A 17,682-nucleotide genomic window follows, 5' to 3' on the forward strand; every position below is an offset into this window, starting at 1 on the left:
ATGTATGTAGATATTGAAAATCGAATGGATAAATCAACATTGTAGTACGGTCTAAATATGCTGTCGCTAGATCTATTTATAGCCTATTTTACGATTCCGCCGTCTGACGATCATTCACCGTTCAAATAGCATGCGTAAGCTACGCGCTAACGTGATGAACGTAACTCCCGCCATAACATCAAATGCGCAAGGCAGCGCACTAGTTAGTGCCGTTCGTAACGGCTGCCTCATCAGCTTACTTCACCTATCTGATCAGTGACCTGTTAATGTGGGAGAGTCATCGAGTCAGTCACTGCCTTCCGTTTCGAATCGACCCAAGGTCATTCCCCATCTGTCTCTCGCACCCATATCCTGTCTCTCTCACCATCTTATCAAAATAAAAGGCATAAAGGCCCAAAAGCAAATCTTTCAATAAGACGAGGGCTTTGGGGTGTTGTGGTGCATCGCATTGAGCATCTGTATCATATACTAGACCAGGAGCCCAGGGGGGTCAGCCTAGTTGGGAAGGTTACCAATTTTTATGGGTACTATGATGTCTGGTATGGTCCCCAGATAGAGGATCAGCACGTCTGCCGGGTTCCCTCTGGTGGGTGTGGCCAGGGGGGCTGTAAAACTGGCACCCCAAAAATGGGCTAGATCAGTTGGTGAGGTTACCACTTGGAACCTGTTGTAAATTGTTCATCATAGTCCCCTGATAGACAAATGACCACTGCCAGACATTTTTAGTGGTGGGTTACCCCCGGCAGACGCCCCTGTATGATGACACCCCCAAAAATGGGCTAGATAAGTTGGTGAGGTTACCACTTGGAACCTGTTGTAAATTGTTTGAGATGGTCCCCTGATTGAGGAATGGCCACTGCCAGATGTTTTTGATGGTGGGCGGGGCTTGGCAGACATCATTAATTGGGGGGTTAAAAATGGGCTAGATCAGCTGGTGAGGTTACCTCTTGACACCTATCATGAATTGTTCATCATATTCCCCTGATAGAGAAATGACCACTGGCAGACATTTTCAGTGGTGGGGGACCCCCGCCAGACGCCCCAATATGATGACACCCCCCAATATAGGCAAGGTCATTCACATACGGTTTAAACCAGGCATGGTACAAAAGACAAACGACACACCACTTTTTTAGATAATTCCAACGTGGGGAATTGATTGGAAGGGTCAACATGTTCATAGAAACTTGTTGTGGGTACTTTTTTAGGACAAAAATGACTTTTCTTTAACAAATATTACAAATCCGGGCAGGAACCAGTGTGTAGGCTTTCAAAATCAATGCAAAGATGACATGTTTCTGACTTAAAAGTGCATTTTGTAGGATGGTGGCTAGCAGTGTTAATTTTGTCAGCTTTTTTTGATTTAGTCGTAGTCTTAGTCACAATGACGAAAATCAATTTTAGTCTTAGTCATATTTTAGTCATTGCCTTCCCAATTTAGTCTTAGTCTTTGTCTAAATGACGAAAATCAATTTTAGTCTTAGTCAATTTTTAGTCATTTTAGTCATTTTAGTCAACACTGTACATAATAGAACTTCTCCACACAGCTTCTCTTTTTAACATATACAGTATCATTGACTGGACAGAATAAACCTTCTCCGCGCACTGCTTCTCTTTTAACATGTATCACACTGTGCAGAGTGAAACTTCTTCACACACTGCTTCTCTTTTTCTCTATTGTATTTAACACCAGTGTTGATTTAGTCAGTTTTTTTTAATTTAGTCTTAGTCTTAGTCACAATGACGAAAATCAATTTTAGTTTTAGTCATATTTTAGTCATTGCTTTCCCAATTTAGTCCTAGTCTTAGTCTAAATGACGAAAATCAAAAAAGGGCTTTGACGAAATATTTTAGTCATAGTCATGGTTGACGAAATTAACACTGGTGGCTAGAATATTGAATTAATATTTACAAAATAATAAAGTAATATTTACTATTATGACCAAAGTACAGTAGGTTTTGCAGCTAAAGATGTTGAGGAGATTCCCCTTTACGTGTATGAAAAGTGTAATTTCCCCAATCATAATGAATACTTGAATAATAATATGGAATTTGATGGTGGTGGTAAATAGGTAGCCTAATATTTGTGAATGGGCAGTATGAATTCTGGGAAATAAACAGCTAAGTATATTACACAATACACCTATAAGCAATTCAGGGACCAATTACGCTGACATTGAAGGCCTGTGAATTATACCAATAAATTGCAGAACTATGCACTACTGCACCACTGTATGTTAAAAGCAATTTGAAATTCCCACTTTCCAGCAGTTCTGAAGATTTAGAAGCAAAATAGTTAAAGGGGTATGCCACTATTTTGGGGCTGAATACGGTTAAAATGGTTGGCCTGGGTTTATAAAGGTGGTCAAGTGCCTTATTTTTCACGTTAGGCGTTGTCTTGTTTTAAGGAGCGAGTAAGTATCTAAGCTGGTGAGACTCAATGGATCACAAATGCTACTGTGATCCATTGACTTTCACTAGCTTAGCGATATACTCCCTCTTTTAACTTGTCTTAAAGCAAGACAACGCCTAACATGAAAAATAAGACACTTTACCACCTTTATAAACCCTGGCAAACGGCATATAGGCCTAAAGGAGGACCAACATTAACAGACAGACATTAAAGCGCAAGACAGGACCAGTAACAGTATACAAGTACTAAGAAATACTTGTTGTTCCAGTTATCAAGTCGGAATATTTGGAAGCAGCAGGGTGTGTTGCATATTGCAGGTGCCCAGGCAGTTGTTGTGAGTATTGCAGTCACATACGTATGAACTGCCATCTGGGTACTTTGCTCGTGAATGTGTGTTAAGCCCCCTTTTGGGGGAAAACAAATCGAATGTCTCATTAACTTACATGCTACATCGCCTAGCCTAAATGAACACAGTCCATGCTTCAGCCACGGCTATTTGGCTCTATTATTTGAATAGCCGGCAACACAACACATTTTCGGCATGTTGAGCATAAACAACGCTAGTCTACAGGTCAATTGACTTGCATTGGCTTTCCCCCCAATGTTTTCAACCAAAAAGGGGTGTAATGCACATGACAAAAGTCACGCCATTTATGCGTATAGTGCAGTTCCATGTATCTTTGTGTGTGTGCAAGTGCGTGCACAGTCTTTTCCTTGGGGGCAGCAGCAACAAGAAGACATGTATGGTGTTAAGAAGACTGCATGCATGTCCTGTTTTGCCTTGTTCTCCAGCTTATCAAATTGACCTCGATTAGGTGTTAAGGAGTGGCTTAATTGATGGCACCTGACTCTGCAATCAAGCTGCCTTTAAAAGCTGAAGGATCTGACGGTTCTTCATAGGTGTTCTATTTTGACCTGTGGCTGCTGCCGCACCAGTCAGGGTTTTTTATTTAGGCATTATGATTTGGACTTTGTTTAATATTAAGTTTGTTAAAGTCTTATCCTGGTGTACTTTAACAAAACCCCACAGGTTGGGTAACTTTTAAAAGATGTGTCTTGTCCTTCAAGGTTAAGATTTGGTTCTGTTCTTAACCACATAGAGCATGTTCATGTGGGGGCATAATAATGGTGTGTTGTATGTTACAGGGCCCAGACAGTCCTTGTGAATACTGCAGGTATAGATGCAGTTACTGTGCACCCCAATTCCATAGGTAGGCTATAGGTGTGTGTCTATATGTGCAAACATGTAAAAAAAGGCATCAAGAAAGTTGTTTTAGTGGGGGTCATCTGTGTTCTAGGGTCAATCCCAATCCTTGCAAGTATTTCTCCTCCCATCCATCATGAACATTGTGCTCAGCTAGTGCCACTCATTCAAGTTGTCTCATAATGTGCTCTGTGCAAGTAGGTTTGCTGTGACCCCTACCACAGTCCACAGCATGGAGAGATGCTAGGAGACATGCCAGTACACCAAGGGACATGGATGAGGCCATAGGAGAGTTTGCAATCTAGCAGCGGAATACAACAGCAGTGTATAAATGGGATTGGCCTAAGAACACAGATGACCCCCACTAAAACAACTTTCTTGATGCCTTTGCACTGTTTGCTATATGAACAAGAAGAGGTCCTGGGAGGGTGAATGACTTTATTATTGGATGTCTGACATGCCCTTCAAAGCATTTCATGATGCATTATGGTTGGTAGTAATTTAACAGGATAGGAAGGATTTCTTTGTCAGTGTCAAATGTTCAGTTGTTTTTTATTTGTTCACTTAATTATTTCTCAATACTTATATACTGTTACAAGCCCTGTCTTCCACTTCAATGTCTGTCTGTTAATGTCAGTCCTGTGTATGCCGAATATTTTGATTCTAAATCTTCAGAACTGCTGCAAAGTGGGAATTTCACATTGCTGTTTCTTAGTACAATTCACAGGCCTTCAATGTCAGCGTAATTTCTCCATGCATTACTTAAAGATGCACCAGGGTAATATTTTTAGTTGTTTATTTCCCAGAATTCATACCGCCCATTCAAAATATTACCTTTTTTATGAATACTTACCAACATCAAATTCTAAGAATTTATTATGACTAGGAAAATTGCACTTTCCATTGTTCTCCATTGTCTGCCATTTTGAAAGAGACATTTGTGCAGCAAAACGTACTGTACTTTGTTCATAATGATACATATTGGTTTATTATTTTGTAAATATTAATGAAATATTCTGGCCACCATTCTACACAATGCACTGTTAAGTGAGAAACATGTCATCTTTGCATTGATTTTGAAAGCCTACAAACTGGTTCCTGTCCAGATTTGTAATATTTGTTAAATTAAAGTCATTTTTGTCCTAAAAAGTACCCACAACAAGTTTCTATGAACATGTTGAGCCTTCCAATCAATTCCCCACGTTGGAATTATCTAAAAAAAAGGTGATGTGTCGTTTGTCTTTTGTACCATGCCTGGTTCAAACCTTATGTGAATGACCTTGCCTATATTGGGGGGTGTCATCATATTGGGGCGTCTGGCGGGGGTCCCCCACCACTGAAAATGTCTGCCAGTGGTCATTTCTCTATCAGGGGAATATGATGAACAATTCATGATAGGTTTCAAGAGGTAACCTCACCAGCTGATCTAGCCCATTTTTTACCCCCCAATTAATGATGTCTGGCAAGCCCCGCCCACCATCAAAAACATCTGGCAGTGGCCATTCCTCAATCAGGGGACCATCTCAAACAATTTACAACAGGTTCCAAGTGGTAACCTCACCAACTGATCTAGCCCATTTTTGGGGGTGTCATCATACGGGGGCGTCTGCCGGGGGTAACCCACCACTAAAAATGTCTGGCAGTGGTCATTTGTCTATCAGGGGACTATGATGAACAATTTACAACAGGTTCCAAGTGGTAACCTCACCAACTGATCTAGCCCATTTTTGGGGTGCCAGTTTTACAGCCCCCCTGGCCACACCCACCAGAGGGAACCCGGCAGACGTGCTGATCCTCTATCTGGGGACCATACCAGACATCATAGTACCCATAAAAATTGGTAACCTTCCCAACTAGGCTGACCCCCCTGGGCTCCTGGTCTATACCTGTACATGGGGGACCCAGGTTCAAGTCCGGCCCGAACCGCCTTAACCATACAATTACACCTCACCAACCTTACCCCAGCTCTCTCTCTCGCCACTATTTTTGTCACACCTTCACTATCCTATCTTAAAGGGGCAGAATGTAGGATGATTTAGTTTGTGCAGTGCCCGTGGCATGCCTGTCTCAAAATCTACACAGTCATGAAAAAATGCTGTTTCAATAAACTCGCCGTGAGAATGTTTTTCATCACGGAATGCCAGCAGTTGATACAAATCTGAATACGGTATGTAAAGTGATTTTTCGTATGAGAAGTGTTTCCCACGACACTCGTAGCGGACCGCTCTCACAAAAGTTATATTTGGGGTTTTCTGACAGCGGACCGTGAAAGTGGTCGCGAGAGTCATCATTCACTTACTTGTGACTCAAATAAGCATGGGCTGACTCGGGACAGTGATTAATTAAAGTTTTAATCCTACATAGAGCCCCTTTCATAAAGGCACAAGCCCAGAAAAGAAGAAAAACTAGATAATCATTCAGAGAATGCACCTCCGCCCTCTGGTGGACCGAAAAACACACGCACTGCGAACGTACTAATAAACTAATGTACACACAACTTGGATGGATGATGATCACATAAAAATAATAATAAGAAGAAAATAAGAGGAGGGCTGAAGACAGGAAGTTTGGAAAGCTACTCAATCACATTACTAATAAAGTCAGACGATCACATAACCTCCTTGGCGGAGGTAAAAAAAAAAAGAATAAGAAGAGGGCTGAGGACAGGAAAGCCACTCTACTCACTAGAGAGGAACTCCAGCATGGGCGATGCCATGGCGACGGTGGCGGAGATGTGGGTGAGCTTGACGATGAGGGCAGGCAGGAGCTTGATCATGATGTCGGGCATCTCCACCGTGCACATGGTCAGCGCCACCACACACTGCTTGGCACAGCGGCAGATCAGGCCCGTCTCCAGACACTGCACCAGCTCCCTCTGGTGGAGTGGAGGGAAATAAAGAGACGGGGGGGAGGCATAGAGGGTAGACATATTAGATTAGAACAAGCAGAAAACGAAGGTTATGTATATAACTACGGTTCTATGAGTTCTGGATGACCGGCTGGTGTTCAGTAGGAACTACAGTGCCCTCCATAATTATTGGCACCCCTGGTTGAGATGTGTTAAAAGCCTTAAAATAAATTCAGTGTTTATTGCAGAAGAATACTGTCACACTGAAAATTGTAGGAAAATGTAGCCTTCAACTCAAATGAATTGTAAGAAAATAAAAAAATCCCTGACTAAAAAATAATTATTTTTCATTAAATCACCTGTTCCACAATTATTGGCACCCTTAACAATTCCCAGGAAATAAATATAATTTAAGCATTTCTGTCATTTCTACAGTAGTTTACAAAGTTTACCAGAGTATGTAGGAACATTTAATTAGTAATTCATCACTTCCTGTTTCCCTGGGGTATAAATATGACGTGACACCGAGGCCATTTCTCTTATCCACTCTTAAACATGGGAAAGACAAAGGAACACAGCATACAAGTGAGGCAGATGTGCGTCGACCTTCACAGGTCAGGCAGAGGCTACAAGAAGATTGCCACTCAACTGCAGCTGCCCATATCCACTGTGAGAGGAATAATTAAGAAGTTCAAAACAACTGGAACAGTGGTAAACAAGCCTGGACGAGGACCCAAGTTTATTTTGCCACCACGCACAGTGAGGAGGATGGTAAGAGAAATCAAAAGATCTCCAAAGCTCACTGTTACAGAATTACAACAAATGGTAGCATCCTGGGGTCACAAAGTCTCCAAATCAACCATCAGGCGCTGTCTACACGCCAACAAGCTGTTTGGGAGGCATGCACGGAGAAAACCTTTCCTCACTCACAATCATAAACGCAAGCGTCTGGAGTTCGCCAAGCGGTATTGGGGCTTCAACTGGGACCGTGTGCTTTGGTCAGATGAGACCAAGATTGAGCTTTTTGGCAACAAACACTCTAAGTGGGTCTGGCGTACCACGAAAGATGCGCATGCTGAAAAGCACCTCATACCCACTGTGAAGTATGGGGGTGGGTCAGTGATGCTGTGGGGCTGTTTCGCTTCCAAAGGCCCTGGGAACCTTGTTAGGGTGCATGGCATCATGAATGCTTTGAAATACCAGGACATTTTAAATCAAAATCTGTTGCCCTCTGCCCGAAAGCTGAAGCTGGGTCGTCACTGGGTCTTTCAGCAAGACAATGACCCTAAACATATGGCCAAATCTACACAGAAATGGTTCACCAGACACAAAATCAAGCTCCTCCCATGGCCATCTCAGTCCCCTGACCTCAACCCCATTGAGAACCTGTGGGGTGAGCTGAAGAGGAGAGTACAGAGGAGAGGACCCAGGTCTCTGGATGATTTAGAGAGATTCTGCAAAGAGGAATGGCTGAAGATCCCTCTTTCTGTCTTTTCCCATCTTGTGAAACATTATAGGAGAAGATTAGGTGCTGTTTTGTTGGCAAAAGGGGGTTGTACAAAATATTAACACCAGGGGTGCTAATAATTGTGACACACATTATTTGATGTCAAATAATTATTTCTTTATGTGGGATTTTTTCCCCACTGAATAAATGCACTTGTATTGAAGGTTGGATTTTTCTCTTTTTTTCCATTAAGGTCCCATATTATTTAGAAAAAAAATAAAATAATTGGAAGCTAAAAAACACATCTCAACCAGGGGTGCCAATAATTATGGAGGGCACTGTATATAGAACTACAAAGCAGTCTGTTTTCAGGCCCTACTGTGGCACTAACGGTAGGGTACTCGTCTACTATGCGGCCGACCTGGGTTCGATTTCCAGCCCGGGTCCTATGCCAGCCCTTCCCCATCTCTCTCCCAACTCACTTCCTCTCTCTCCTACCCAAAAAATACTGAGAGAGAGAGAAAAAAAAGGATTCTGTTTTCAGTCTTAGCCTATGTATGTCCCGTGTGTCATCTTTGCTCGAAAAACTTTTGATTGCCCATAGACCAGGGATTCCCATCCAATTCCATCTTGGGGGGGCCCCACTTGAAATGCTCACAAATATTCAGGGCCGACCTCTGGCCCAATAACCGATAAAACTCCTCATCCTGATTTCCAGACACTGCACCAGCTCTCTCTGGTGGAGGGAAATAAAAATACACACAATTTTGGTACATCGTGATGTATACTGTTATTGTGCTATGCAGTAATCCGTATCGTAATGTTTGATTTTTTCCATATCGCCCAGCACTAATTGTGTGTATGGATGTGTTTCATAGCCTGATTATCATAGACTTTCAAATATCTTCGAGACTTGGTCTGACCAAGAGCATAACAATTAAAATTTCCGAAAAAGCATGGTTGACCCTCCTCCCTTGGTTTGCCAATGGTTGTTTGCTTCCCGAGAAAGCAGGAGGAGTTCCCCTTTTTTCGGAAGCTCATAAAATACTTGACCTGACTAATAGCAACACTGACAGTGTTGCGTCACTAGGAGGGCACGGCCTGGCTAGTGTTTCATGCACTTCATATCTTGTGCTGTGCTTGTGCTTGTGCTTGTGCTTGAGCTCTACCCACCTGTCGTGGCTGTTCCAGGTAGCTGTGGTAGGAGGTGAGGGCGGTCAGCACAGGCACCACGGCCAGCTGCACGTCCGTACGAGCAAACCCATCCGGAGCCCTCTTCAGACGCTCGCCAATCATACGATCAGTCACCTAACATGAAATACATACAGGAACACAGTGTACTAGTGAGAAAGCCCATAGCCACAGTGGGAAGACCATTGTCTGAATCTCTGCATAAGGCTTTGTATGCAGGACGGTTGCTTGTGTCCACAGTGTCGTTTGTGTGTAAGGGAGATGTTTACACACGTTTGATTTTGGGAGTGATGCTTGTGTGCAGGCATGATATGTTCTCATCTGTGTGTGTATGAGTTACAATTGAGCAGAGTACGAGTGATGTTTGCATGTCGTAGGAGCAATTTTTGTATGTTGAAGTGGTTCATGTGTGTGTTTTTTATTCCATATACATTACCATGGAGCAGAGTATGGAGCAGAGCTGGTCGATGCTACAGGGCGAGGTCAGGAGGAGGACCTTGTACTGCAGCGTCCACGGCAACTTGTCCAGGACCAGCTTCAGCACCTTCCAATCGGCATCCTGTTGACACACCACACCACATCACCAATCGTATTAACAACAAAACTAGAAAAGTGCTCAGAGAGCGCAACTCCGTCCTCTGGTGGACAGAAACAGGCACGCACCACAAAGACCAACAAACTTGGATGCGCACGGGCGCACAAGGCAGCGAAGTGACTCTAACCAACACACAACAATCTCGGACAATCGCATAACCTCCTTGGCGGAGTTTAAGACAATAAGAGTGTGCAATATACAATACAATATAATACAATATCCTTGAGTCAAAGTGTGTGCTTATAATATGCATGTCCTTATGCATACCTGGAAAAGGTACTTGTGAAGCACAGCTTTCACAAACAAGATCTGAAAACCTGACGAGAGGCAATTCGTGGGGGAAACAAACTCTATTCCTAAACCAACATAATCTCAATTTCATTACCTTGTTAGAGGCCAGCAAAGCAATGCTTTATTTTATCCTTAGACTGTGATCACACTAAAGCCGTGCCCTATCCTATGGTTGCTGATGCTACAATGGACTGAATGGAATATGGGATATGGTTATTTATTTACAGCGCTGTTGCTAGTCCAAGTTCGGAACTTGGTTCTTTGTCAATCGGTACGTGAACTGCGACCAGAACAGCACCCACCGACTTCAAGAAGCACACAATGCATGTGTGTGTGTGAGTGAGTGACTGAGTGAGTGAATGAGTGAGTGTCCATATCCAGGCGTGTATAATAGTACCATCTTGAGGCACTGCAGGACTACGGTGAAGGCTAGGTTGTAGGGCAGGTAGGCGGTGCGGATGGAGGAGGGTGGCACCACCGGGGGAGCGGGACTTCCAGCAGGGGGAGACACTGAGCCCGCCGGCTTCTTCTCACTCACACGCTTCTCTGGCTCCCTGGAGACACACAGCAGCAGACATTACATTACATGACATTGCACTTAGCTGACACTTTCATTAATCAAAAGCAACTTACAGTTATTATTTTTCAGGGTATTGGTTACAGTCCCTGGAGCGATGTGGGGTTAGGTGCCTTGCTCAAGGGCACTTCATGGATGAAGATGTAGGGAGAGGTCAGGTGGGATTCGAACCTGCAACTCCTAGATTGATAGAACAACTCGGCCACGGCTGCAAGCAGACATGTTCAGAGCCATGAGGATAAGAGTTAGGCTAATCCCATTGACCTCCATGTTCCATTTTTACACAAAGGACACATTCAGGCCGACTGATAACCGTGCCGGTGCCCATTCCGGCACCTAATCAAACCGCAACAGGTTTTAGGGTTCGCAAAACGGGAAGTTGGTTCGCGATGCGAACCGCAAAACACTTGGTTTCTCTCCGCGAACCGTGACGACAACGTGCCCATCAGCAGGTTCATCCGGGTAGCACAGTCACGTGCGGAAAAAGTTCAGAGCCCTGTATGAACACGGGCGGTTTGCAGGTTAGCATTTTAGTGCCGAACGTAACTAGTGCGGGCACCAGCTCTGTTCTGGTCGGCCTGAAAACAGTAAAAGATGGTGGTTTATGGAGCCACCAGGAGTAACTGTGGACGCAAGAGGAAGCTGTCTGAAAGGGATGTCTGGGCGACCGTCCGTGTACAGGGCTTGACATTAACTTTTTCACTTGCTGGCCACTGTGGCTAGTGGTTTACCCAAGTCACTAGCCATTGAGCTATTCTACTAGCCACAAATTTGATATGGTTTATTTTTTTCCCTTATCATGACGTTGTTCATCTAATCAAAGAAGATGAGGTACTAAAGCAAGAAGATTAGTACACAGCTTTCTTCATGGAAATAAATCAAACAAATAGAAACTGTGTAGAAGTGAAGAAGTGCAGAATATAGGCTATTCTTTTATGTCATAGTACCAGCCCTGGCCGTGTATATTGACCCTGTGGAGCTCCCCATGGACCATTCTGGTGGAAACAGGAGAGTTGAGGTGCACATTTAATTCTACCGTGATTTGGACAGCTGTGCTTTTATGTTGTTGTTTTTTTTCAATACAGTCTGGTTAGCATCCAAACATCCCTTTCAGAGAATTCAGACAGCTTCCTCTTGCATCCAAAGTTAATCCTGTTGATTTGTGGTTCATCCTTCTTGGTGGTGTGCAGACATGACCTCGTATACCGGGGCTCTTGGTGCATCACAAGGACTTGCTGCCTCATATCGGAGTTCAAAAAAGGAGAAATTCTCTGTGCGAAAAGGAGAAATTCCTTGAGTGTCACCCATAAAGTTGTGTGCATTGCAAAATGTTGAACAAAACTGTGCTCTTACCCTGCTAATTGAACCTTCACACTTCACCTTACTGGTGCAATTAATGAAGATTGGCTAACAGGCTGGTCCACTTAAGCCATGAAACTTCCCACACTAGGTGACACTGACAGGTGTTTCAGTTTCATGAAGATATACATACCCCATATCACAGTGGCAATAGGGACTAAAGCGCATGACTCCATCTTTGTTGGGGACGCCAAGACGGTGAAGGGAGTCAGCTCGCATCAGCAGTAAGAAGTCAAACACCTGACAGACAGAGACAAAGAGAGGAAAGAAAGTGTTAAAGGAAGAGAACAAGCAGTAAAAAGAGAAAGAAACGTAAACAGATAGAAAATGAGACAGAGAGAGAGAGAGAGAGAGAGAGAGAGAGAGAGAGAGAGAGACAGAGAGAGGACAAAAACAGAGAGAACGACAGAGACAGAGAGAGGGAGCGAGAGAGAGAGACAGACAGACAGACAGACAGACAGACAGACAGACAGACAGACAGACAGACAGACAGAGAGACAGAGACAGACAGAGACAGACAGAGAGCTCAATTAGGGCCGTCACGATAAATCTCCGCAGGTATAATTGAGCTGTATTTCTACTAGCAGCTAGTCACTCGTAGTCGAATGCAGATATGAAAGGGATTATGCAGGTATGAGTGAGTTGCATTTGCACTAGCGTTCCGCTACCTGCAGTCGGATGCAGTATGGATGTATTAGTGAAGGCATGAACGAGTAACATTTCCACTAGCAGTTTATTATTGAGTGAGCTGTATTTCCGCAACCTGTGCTCGGATGCAGATATGAAAAGAGTCGCATTATGCAGGTACGAGTAAGCTGTATTTGCGCTAGCGTTTGGCTACCTGTACTCGGAGTCGGCTATGAAAAGAGTCGCTTTATGCAGGTACGAGTAAGCTGTATTTGTGCAAGCGGTTGGCTACCTGCAGTCGGATGGTGATGGTGATGGTGATGGCGGAGGTGTACTTGTGCTATGAGTGATATTGAGTTGTATTATGCAGCTAAGAGTGATCTGCATTTACGCTACCTGTAGCCGGATGCTGCTGGCGATGGGGGAGGTGTACTTGTGCTTGTAGTGCAGCTGCAGGTGGCTGATCAGCATCTCATACACCCGGCTGGCATGGCTGGCTGGCACGCTGTACATCTTACTCTGTAGAAAGAGGACAAACGACACATGCCACACACTATAGGATGCAGTACACACTACAGAATCCAGATTTCAATGTACCATTTGTATAGTGAACACACGCACATGTTTTTGCTGGCAGTACTACACACTCAAATCGGAGTGTATTCAATGAAAACACACACTGATACGGTATTCTTCCAGAATAGTACCTAAGTAGTCGATACAAGGACATAAATATTGCTTTCATTTGTCATGCGTTTGGAGGACAACATAATTTCAAAGAGTCTGTATTTTGTTCACTACAGCCATCACTCGTGCAATGTAAGGCTTCCCTGAGACAACGGAACACTTAATTCATTTCCTTTTCAGAGGAAAGAAGAGGCTAGAACTACACAGTGTGTCCACAGTGTTTGCACATGTGGCCCCATGGGAATACTCTTGTTTGGATTTAGGCCCAATGGTACGCTGACAAAGTTTTAACAAAGGAAAGCTCCTGCAGGTTGCATACACCCACCAACTTCACATCGTTTTCTATTATGACGGTCAGGAGCTTTGCCCTGTATCTGGTTGAGCGTTTGTTTTAAATGAAACCCTGAAGACAGTTTTAAGTGGAATTTCTCTTGCGTATGGGTACCTGTAAGATTTCCAGCAGTCCCAAGATGGCCGTCTTCACGTCCTCCATTGGTGACTCAGCAGTGAGGTCCCTTTCCCCGTCCATAGAGCCAGCGATCAGGGGGCGGCTGGCCACCTGCCATACAGGGGACAACATTAGACACAAACATAAGAACATAGTCATGGAGGAGGATGAGGGAGAGGTTAATTACTCCCCACCGCCCCCAACAACCTGAGGTACCCTGAGCAATGAGCAGGGTACCGCCCCGTCGCTCTGCTCTCTGTTTTGGGCTGCCCCCTTGCACAGGTGAGGCATAAAATACAAGTTCATTGTGTGCAAATTCATTGTGTGCTGTGAGCACTGTGTGCTGTGGAGTGCTGTGCTACAATGACAATGGGCGTTTCCCCAGGTGGGCTTTCAACATATGCAATTCATTTGAAAGTTACTTCATCAAAGGGATGCAGTGGCAAAGTGATTGGAGCACGGGATGAATATGCAAAAATTACAAAAAAAAATGTCAATGCAATAATTGGTGGTGCATAAAAAATGATTTACTTTCTCCTAACTGAAAGGCCTTGCTCCTATTTCAGAGAGATTTTTCCTTTACTTAGCCGTCAAAGGTGTGCAAGAAGGAGAATATTAAAAAACTTGGTATCCCTCATGGATGATGCTGTAACTAGTTGTTTTTATTCTAGGAGAAGTAATAAGGCGGACAGAACATCCTCTGGGGATCTGAGCACGTCATTCGGATTTGAGCAAGATAACCCGTTTAAGATTCTACATGGGTTCTCGGGGCAAATGAACACTGCTTCTTGTGCAAATAGATTTGGATGGTGAGAGACCTTTGGTAATACTATGAAGATCATTTATTTTCTCTGACTCACTGTCTGCGATGGTTCTCAATGTCCTTCTCACACACCCATATACTAATAATTGGTCAAAGTAGTGGGGTTAGCACTCAGGCCAAATTGATTGCCTGGTTATTTGGGCATGATGAAAATTGAGCAGTGGGTATTGAGATGGGAGGTTAATTGCACCACGTATTTGGCAATCACTGCACCTGCTGCACTAATGAATGTCACGCACTGAGCAAAGATATATATATTATTTATAACGTCTTACAAAACTTATTCAAGCAAAAAAAAAATCCCACAGACTCTCCTCCACAGAAAACCCCATTGTAATTCTAATTAAGTGCATGCATTAAAAGTTAAAATGGAGGAAAACGGTAATTAGTAACTATAGGTATTATTCATAGTGAGATCTCAGCGACGGGTTTGTGTGAAGTCTGATAGCAAGTTTGTATGGTCTAGAGATCCAGGTCCAAGGTCTGGTAAGGTCATGTCAGATCTAATACTAAGTTCTAATAAGCTCTGGCCTGAAACGAAGATGTGGTTTGATAGAAACGTTAAGTTCGTTAAGTCTGGTACCAAGTGCAAAATGGCTCTCGTATAGAGGTTCACATAAGATCTAGTACAAGGTTTATGTTATGTATGGTATTAGGTGTACATAAGAAAGAGAAAAGACAACCTAATATACTATATTTATGTAAGATCTGGTTTCATGTTCAAGTATAAGTTGTGTTCCCCTCACCCTCCATGTAAGACCTGCTATAATAGTGTTTCACAACGGGGGCGGTACAGCCCCCCAGGGGGCGTTGGAGAGCTCTAGGGGGGCGTTGAGAAGGATACAGATGAGAGGGGGTGGTGCTTAGTTGCCATAGAGTTCTTCAGCGGAAGCGGAAGCATGTAGTAGATTGTAGTCTTTCATGTTAGCATTTAAGGACGTCCTGGTTCCTATCGGCTTCCGGCCTCCATTGGGAATGAATAGGGGTAAATTTCAAATAAGCTCCGAGTGCAAGCACGCGCTTAGCGAACCCCCGCAAACTGTCGAGGGTGTTAAAAATAGGCTGTAGGTATGACATGGTTGATCATTTTGTGTCAAACTTCGACATAAATACGATGTTGCGTCCATATGCTAAACCCGGAAGCTTTTGGCGACTACAGAAGCGGCGCCTGTATCTAACGGCATGTACGTGCGGAAGGTTGTACCCATGGCAACCAAAGGAAAGTATGTAGTTCGGAAGTTTTAATGATCAGAAAGGGGTTAGCAATATTGAATTATAATCGTCATGATTTAACATGTGAATACACCAACATGATGATACGATCCGTTCCACTAATGAGAAAGGGATGCGGGGACACGCTAATGTTCGTTGTTGCCGTGCAACTTATATTTTTGCCAAACCTGAATCTCTATGGCGTTTTGCAATGTAAAAAATCGCCATGGAACCGGTAGTCCAAACGCCGCATACAAGTTGACGTCAACGCTGAAGAGCTCTATTGGGGGGTATTAGTCCATTTCATTTTTTAATACTAAAGGGGGCGTTGTCAGGCTTCTGATGAGTTGAAGGGGCCTTTGGGAGGCTTGTGATGTGGCCACAGGGGCGATTCTTCAAAAGAGGTTGAGGACCACTGTGCTATAAGGTCCGTATAAGATCTGTTTTTTAAAGTAGAAGTTGCGTTGTGTTCCCCTCACCCTCTCGATGATGTTGAGCAGGATGTTGAAGTGGTGCGTGCTGCAGCTTTACTTTATCCTAACTGAAAACCCTGCAATACGGTTCATATGAGATCTGGTATCTAGGGTATATGTTGTGTTCCCCTCACCCTCTCGATGATGTCCAGCAGGCTGTTGAAGTGGTGCGTGCTGCAGCCCTCTGCCAGGTCCACCAGCAGCTGCGTGGCCTGTTTCCTGACCAGCAGGTCCCGTTTTGGGAACCATTGATATCAGGGGTGCATTTCTCGAAACCATAGCTGCTAACTACGTATGTGAGCTACTTTGTTGTTTGCAATGCAATTTGCCATGGACAACTACCCAAGTTGCTAACTGGCAAACAACTACGCTTTTGAGAAACGCACCCCAGATCTGGTATTTAAAGTATGAGTTCTGTTCCCCTCGACCTCTATGCAAGATCTGCCATAAGGATCGTATAACAATCTGGTGTCTAAAGTAGAAGTTGTGTTCGGTTCCCCTAACCCTCTCGATGATGTCGAGCAGGCTGTTGAAGTGGAGCGTGTCGGGCTGATTCAAGGTTATGTAAGGTCTGCTATAGGGTTAGTAAGATCTGGTGTAGACGTTGTGTTCCTCTCACCCTCTCGATGATGTTGAGCAGGCTGTTGAAGTGGTGCGTGCTGCAGCTTTACTTTATCCTAACTGAAAACCCTGCAATACGGTTCATATGAGATCTGGTATCTAGGGTATATGTTGTGTTCCCCTCACCCTCTCGATGATGTCCAGCAGGCTGTTGAAGTGGTGCGTGCTGCAGCCCTCTGCCAGGTCCACCAGCAGCTGCGTGGCCTGTTTCCTGACCAGCAGGTCCCGGTCCTCCGCTATCTGGCCCAGCTGCGGGATCACCACCACCTCAATCAACTCCTCCTAAAGGGGGGATAGAAAACATGTGACAGGGGGCGCTGTGGCACAGCACACTAGGAACCCTGCATTTGGGCTTACATTGCCCATGGGGACCCCGGTTCGAATCCGGACGGGGTCATTTCCCAGCCCTACCACATATCTCTCTCCTGCTCATTTCCTGTGACAGTGTCTTCTCTCACACGGTCCTGTCATAATAAAGGCCCAAAAGCCCCCCAAAAATACTTACAAAAAAAAAAAGAAAACGTGACAGCACGGTGGCTCAACGAGCTAAGACGCCATACCATTACGGCAGCGACCCAGCTTTGATTCCGACCCATCCGAGATCCTTTACCGATCCTTCCACTCTCTCCCTCTCCCAGTCATTTCCTACAATACTCTCTCACTGTCCTGTCCTAAATAAAGCCTAAAAAGCCTAAAAAGTATGGCTGAATGTGAGGCATACATGTAAAGCGCTTTGAGTGCTCGAAGGAGTGGGAAAGCTGTATGAATGCAGTCCATTTACCATTTTGCAGTCCTTAAAAAAAGTCACATCATTAAATGTCAATCTCAGGGTCAGAAAGTAAACACCTTGCACAACTTTGAACCAA

At 44.2% G+C, this 17,682-nt stretch overlaps 1 protein-coding gene across 1 annotated transcript in view; it reads right to left on the reverse strand.

Annotated features, from left to right (window-relative positions):
* The window catches only part of tsc2 (TSC complex subunit 2), a 107,313-nt gene that overhangs the window by 72,444 nt on the left and 17,187 nt on the right, over positions 1-17,682 (reverse strand). Inside the window, exons 15-22 of the mRNA XM_063202638.1 lie at positions 16,943-17,098; positions 13,685-13,798; positions 12,949-13,071; positions 12,059-12,165; positions 10,387-10,543; positions 9,540-9,662; positions 9,086-9,220; positions 6,303-6,492 (exon numbers count right to left, since the gene is read on the reverse strand). Coding sequence (XP_063058708.1) covers positions 6,303-6,492; positions 9,086-9,220; positions 9,540-9,662; positions 10,387-10,543; positions 12,059-12,165; positions 12,949-13,071; positions 13,685-13,798; positions 16,943-17,098 — 1,105 coding nt within the window. The remainder of the gene's footprint in view (positions 1-6,302; positions 6,493-9,085; positions 9,221-9,539; positions 9,663-10,386; positions 10,544-12,058; positions 12,166-12,948; positions 13,072-13,684; positions 13,799-16,942; positions 17,099-17,682) is intronic.

The sequence above is a fragment of the Engraulis encrasicolus genome, chromosome 1, assembly GCF_034702125.1.
Source record: "Engraulis encrasicolus isolate BLACKSEA-1 chromosome 1, IST_EnEncr_1.0, whole genome shotgun sequence".
Classification (NCBI taxonomy): domain Eukaryota; kingdom Metazoa; phylum Chordata; class Actinopteri; order Clupeiformes; family Engraulidae; genus Engraulis; species Engraulis encrasicolus.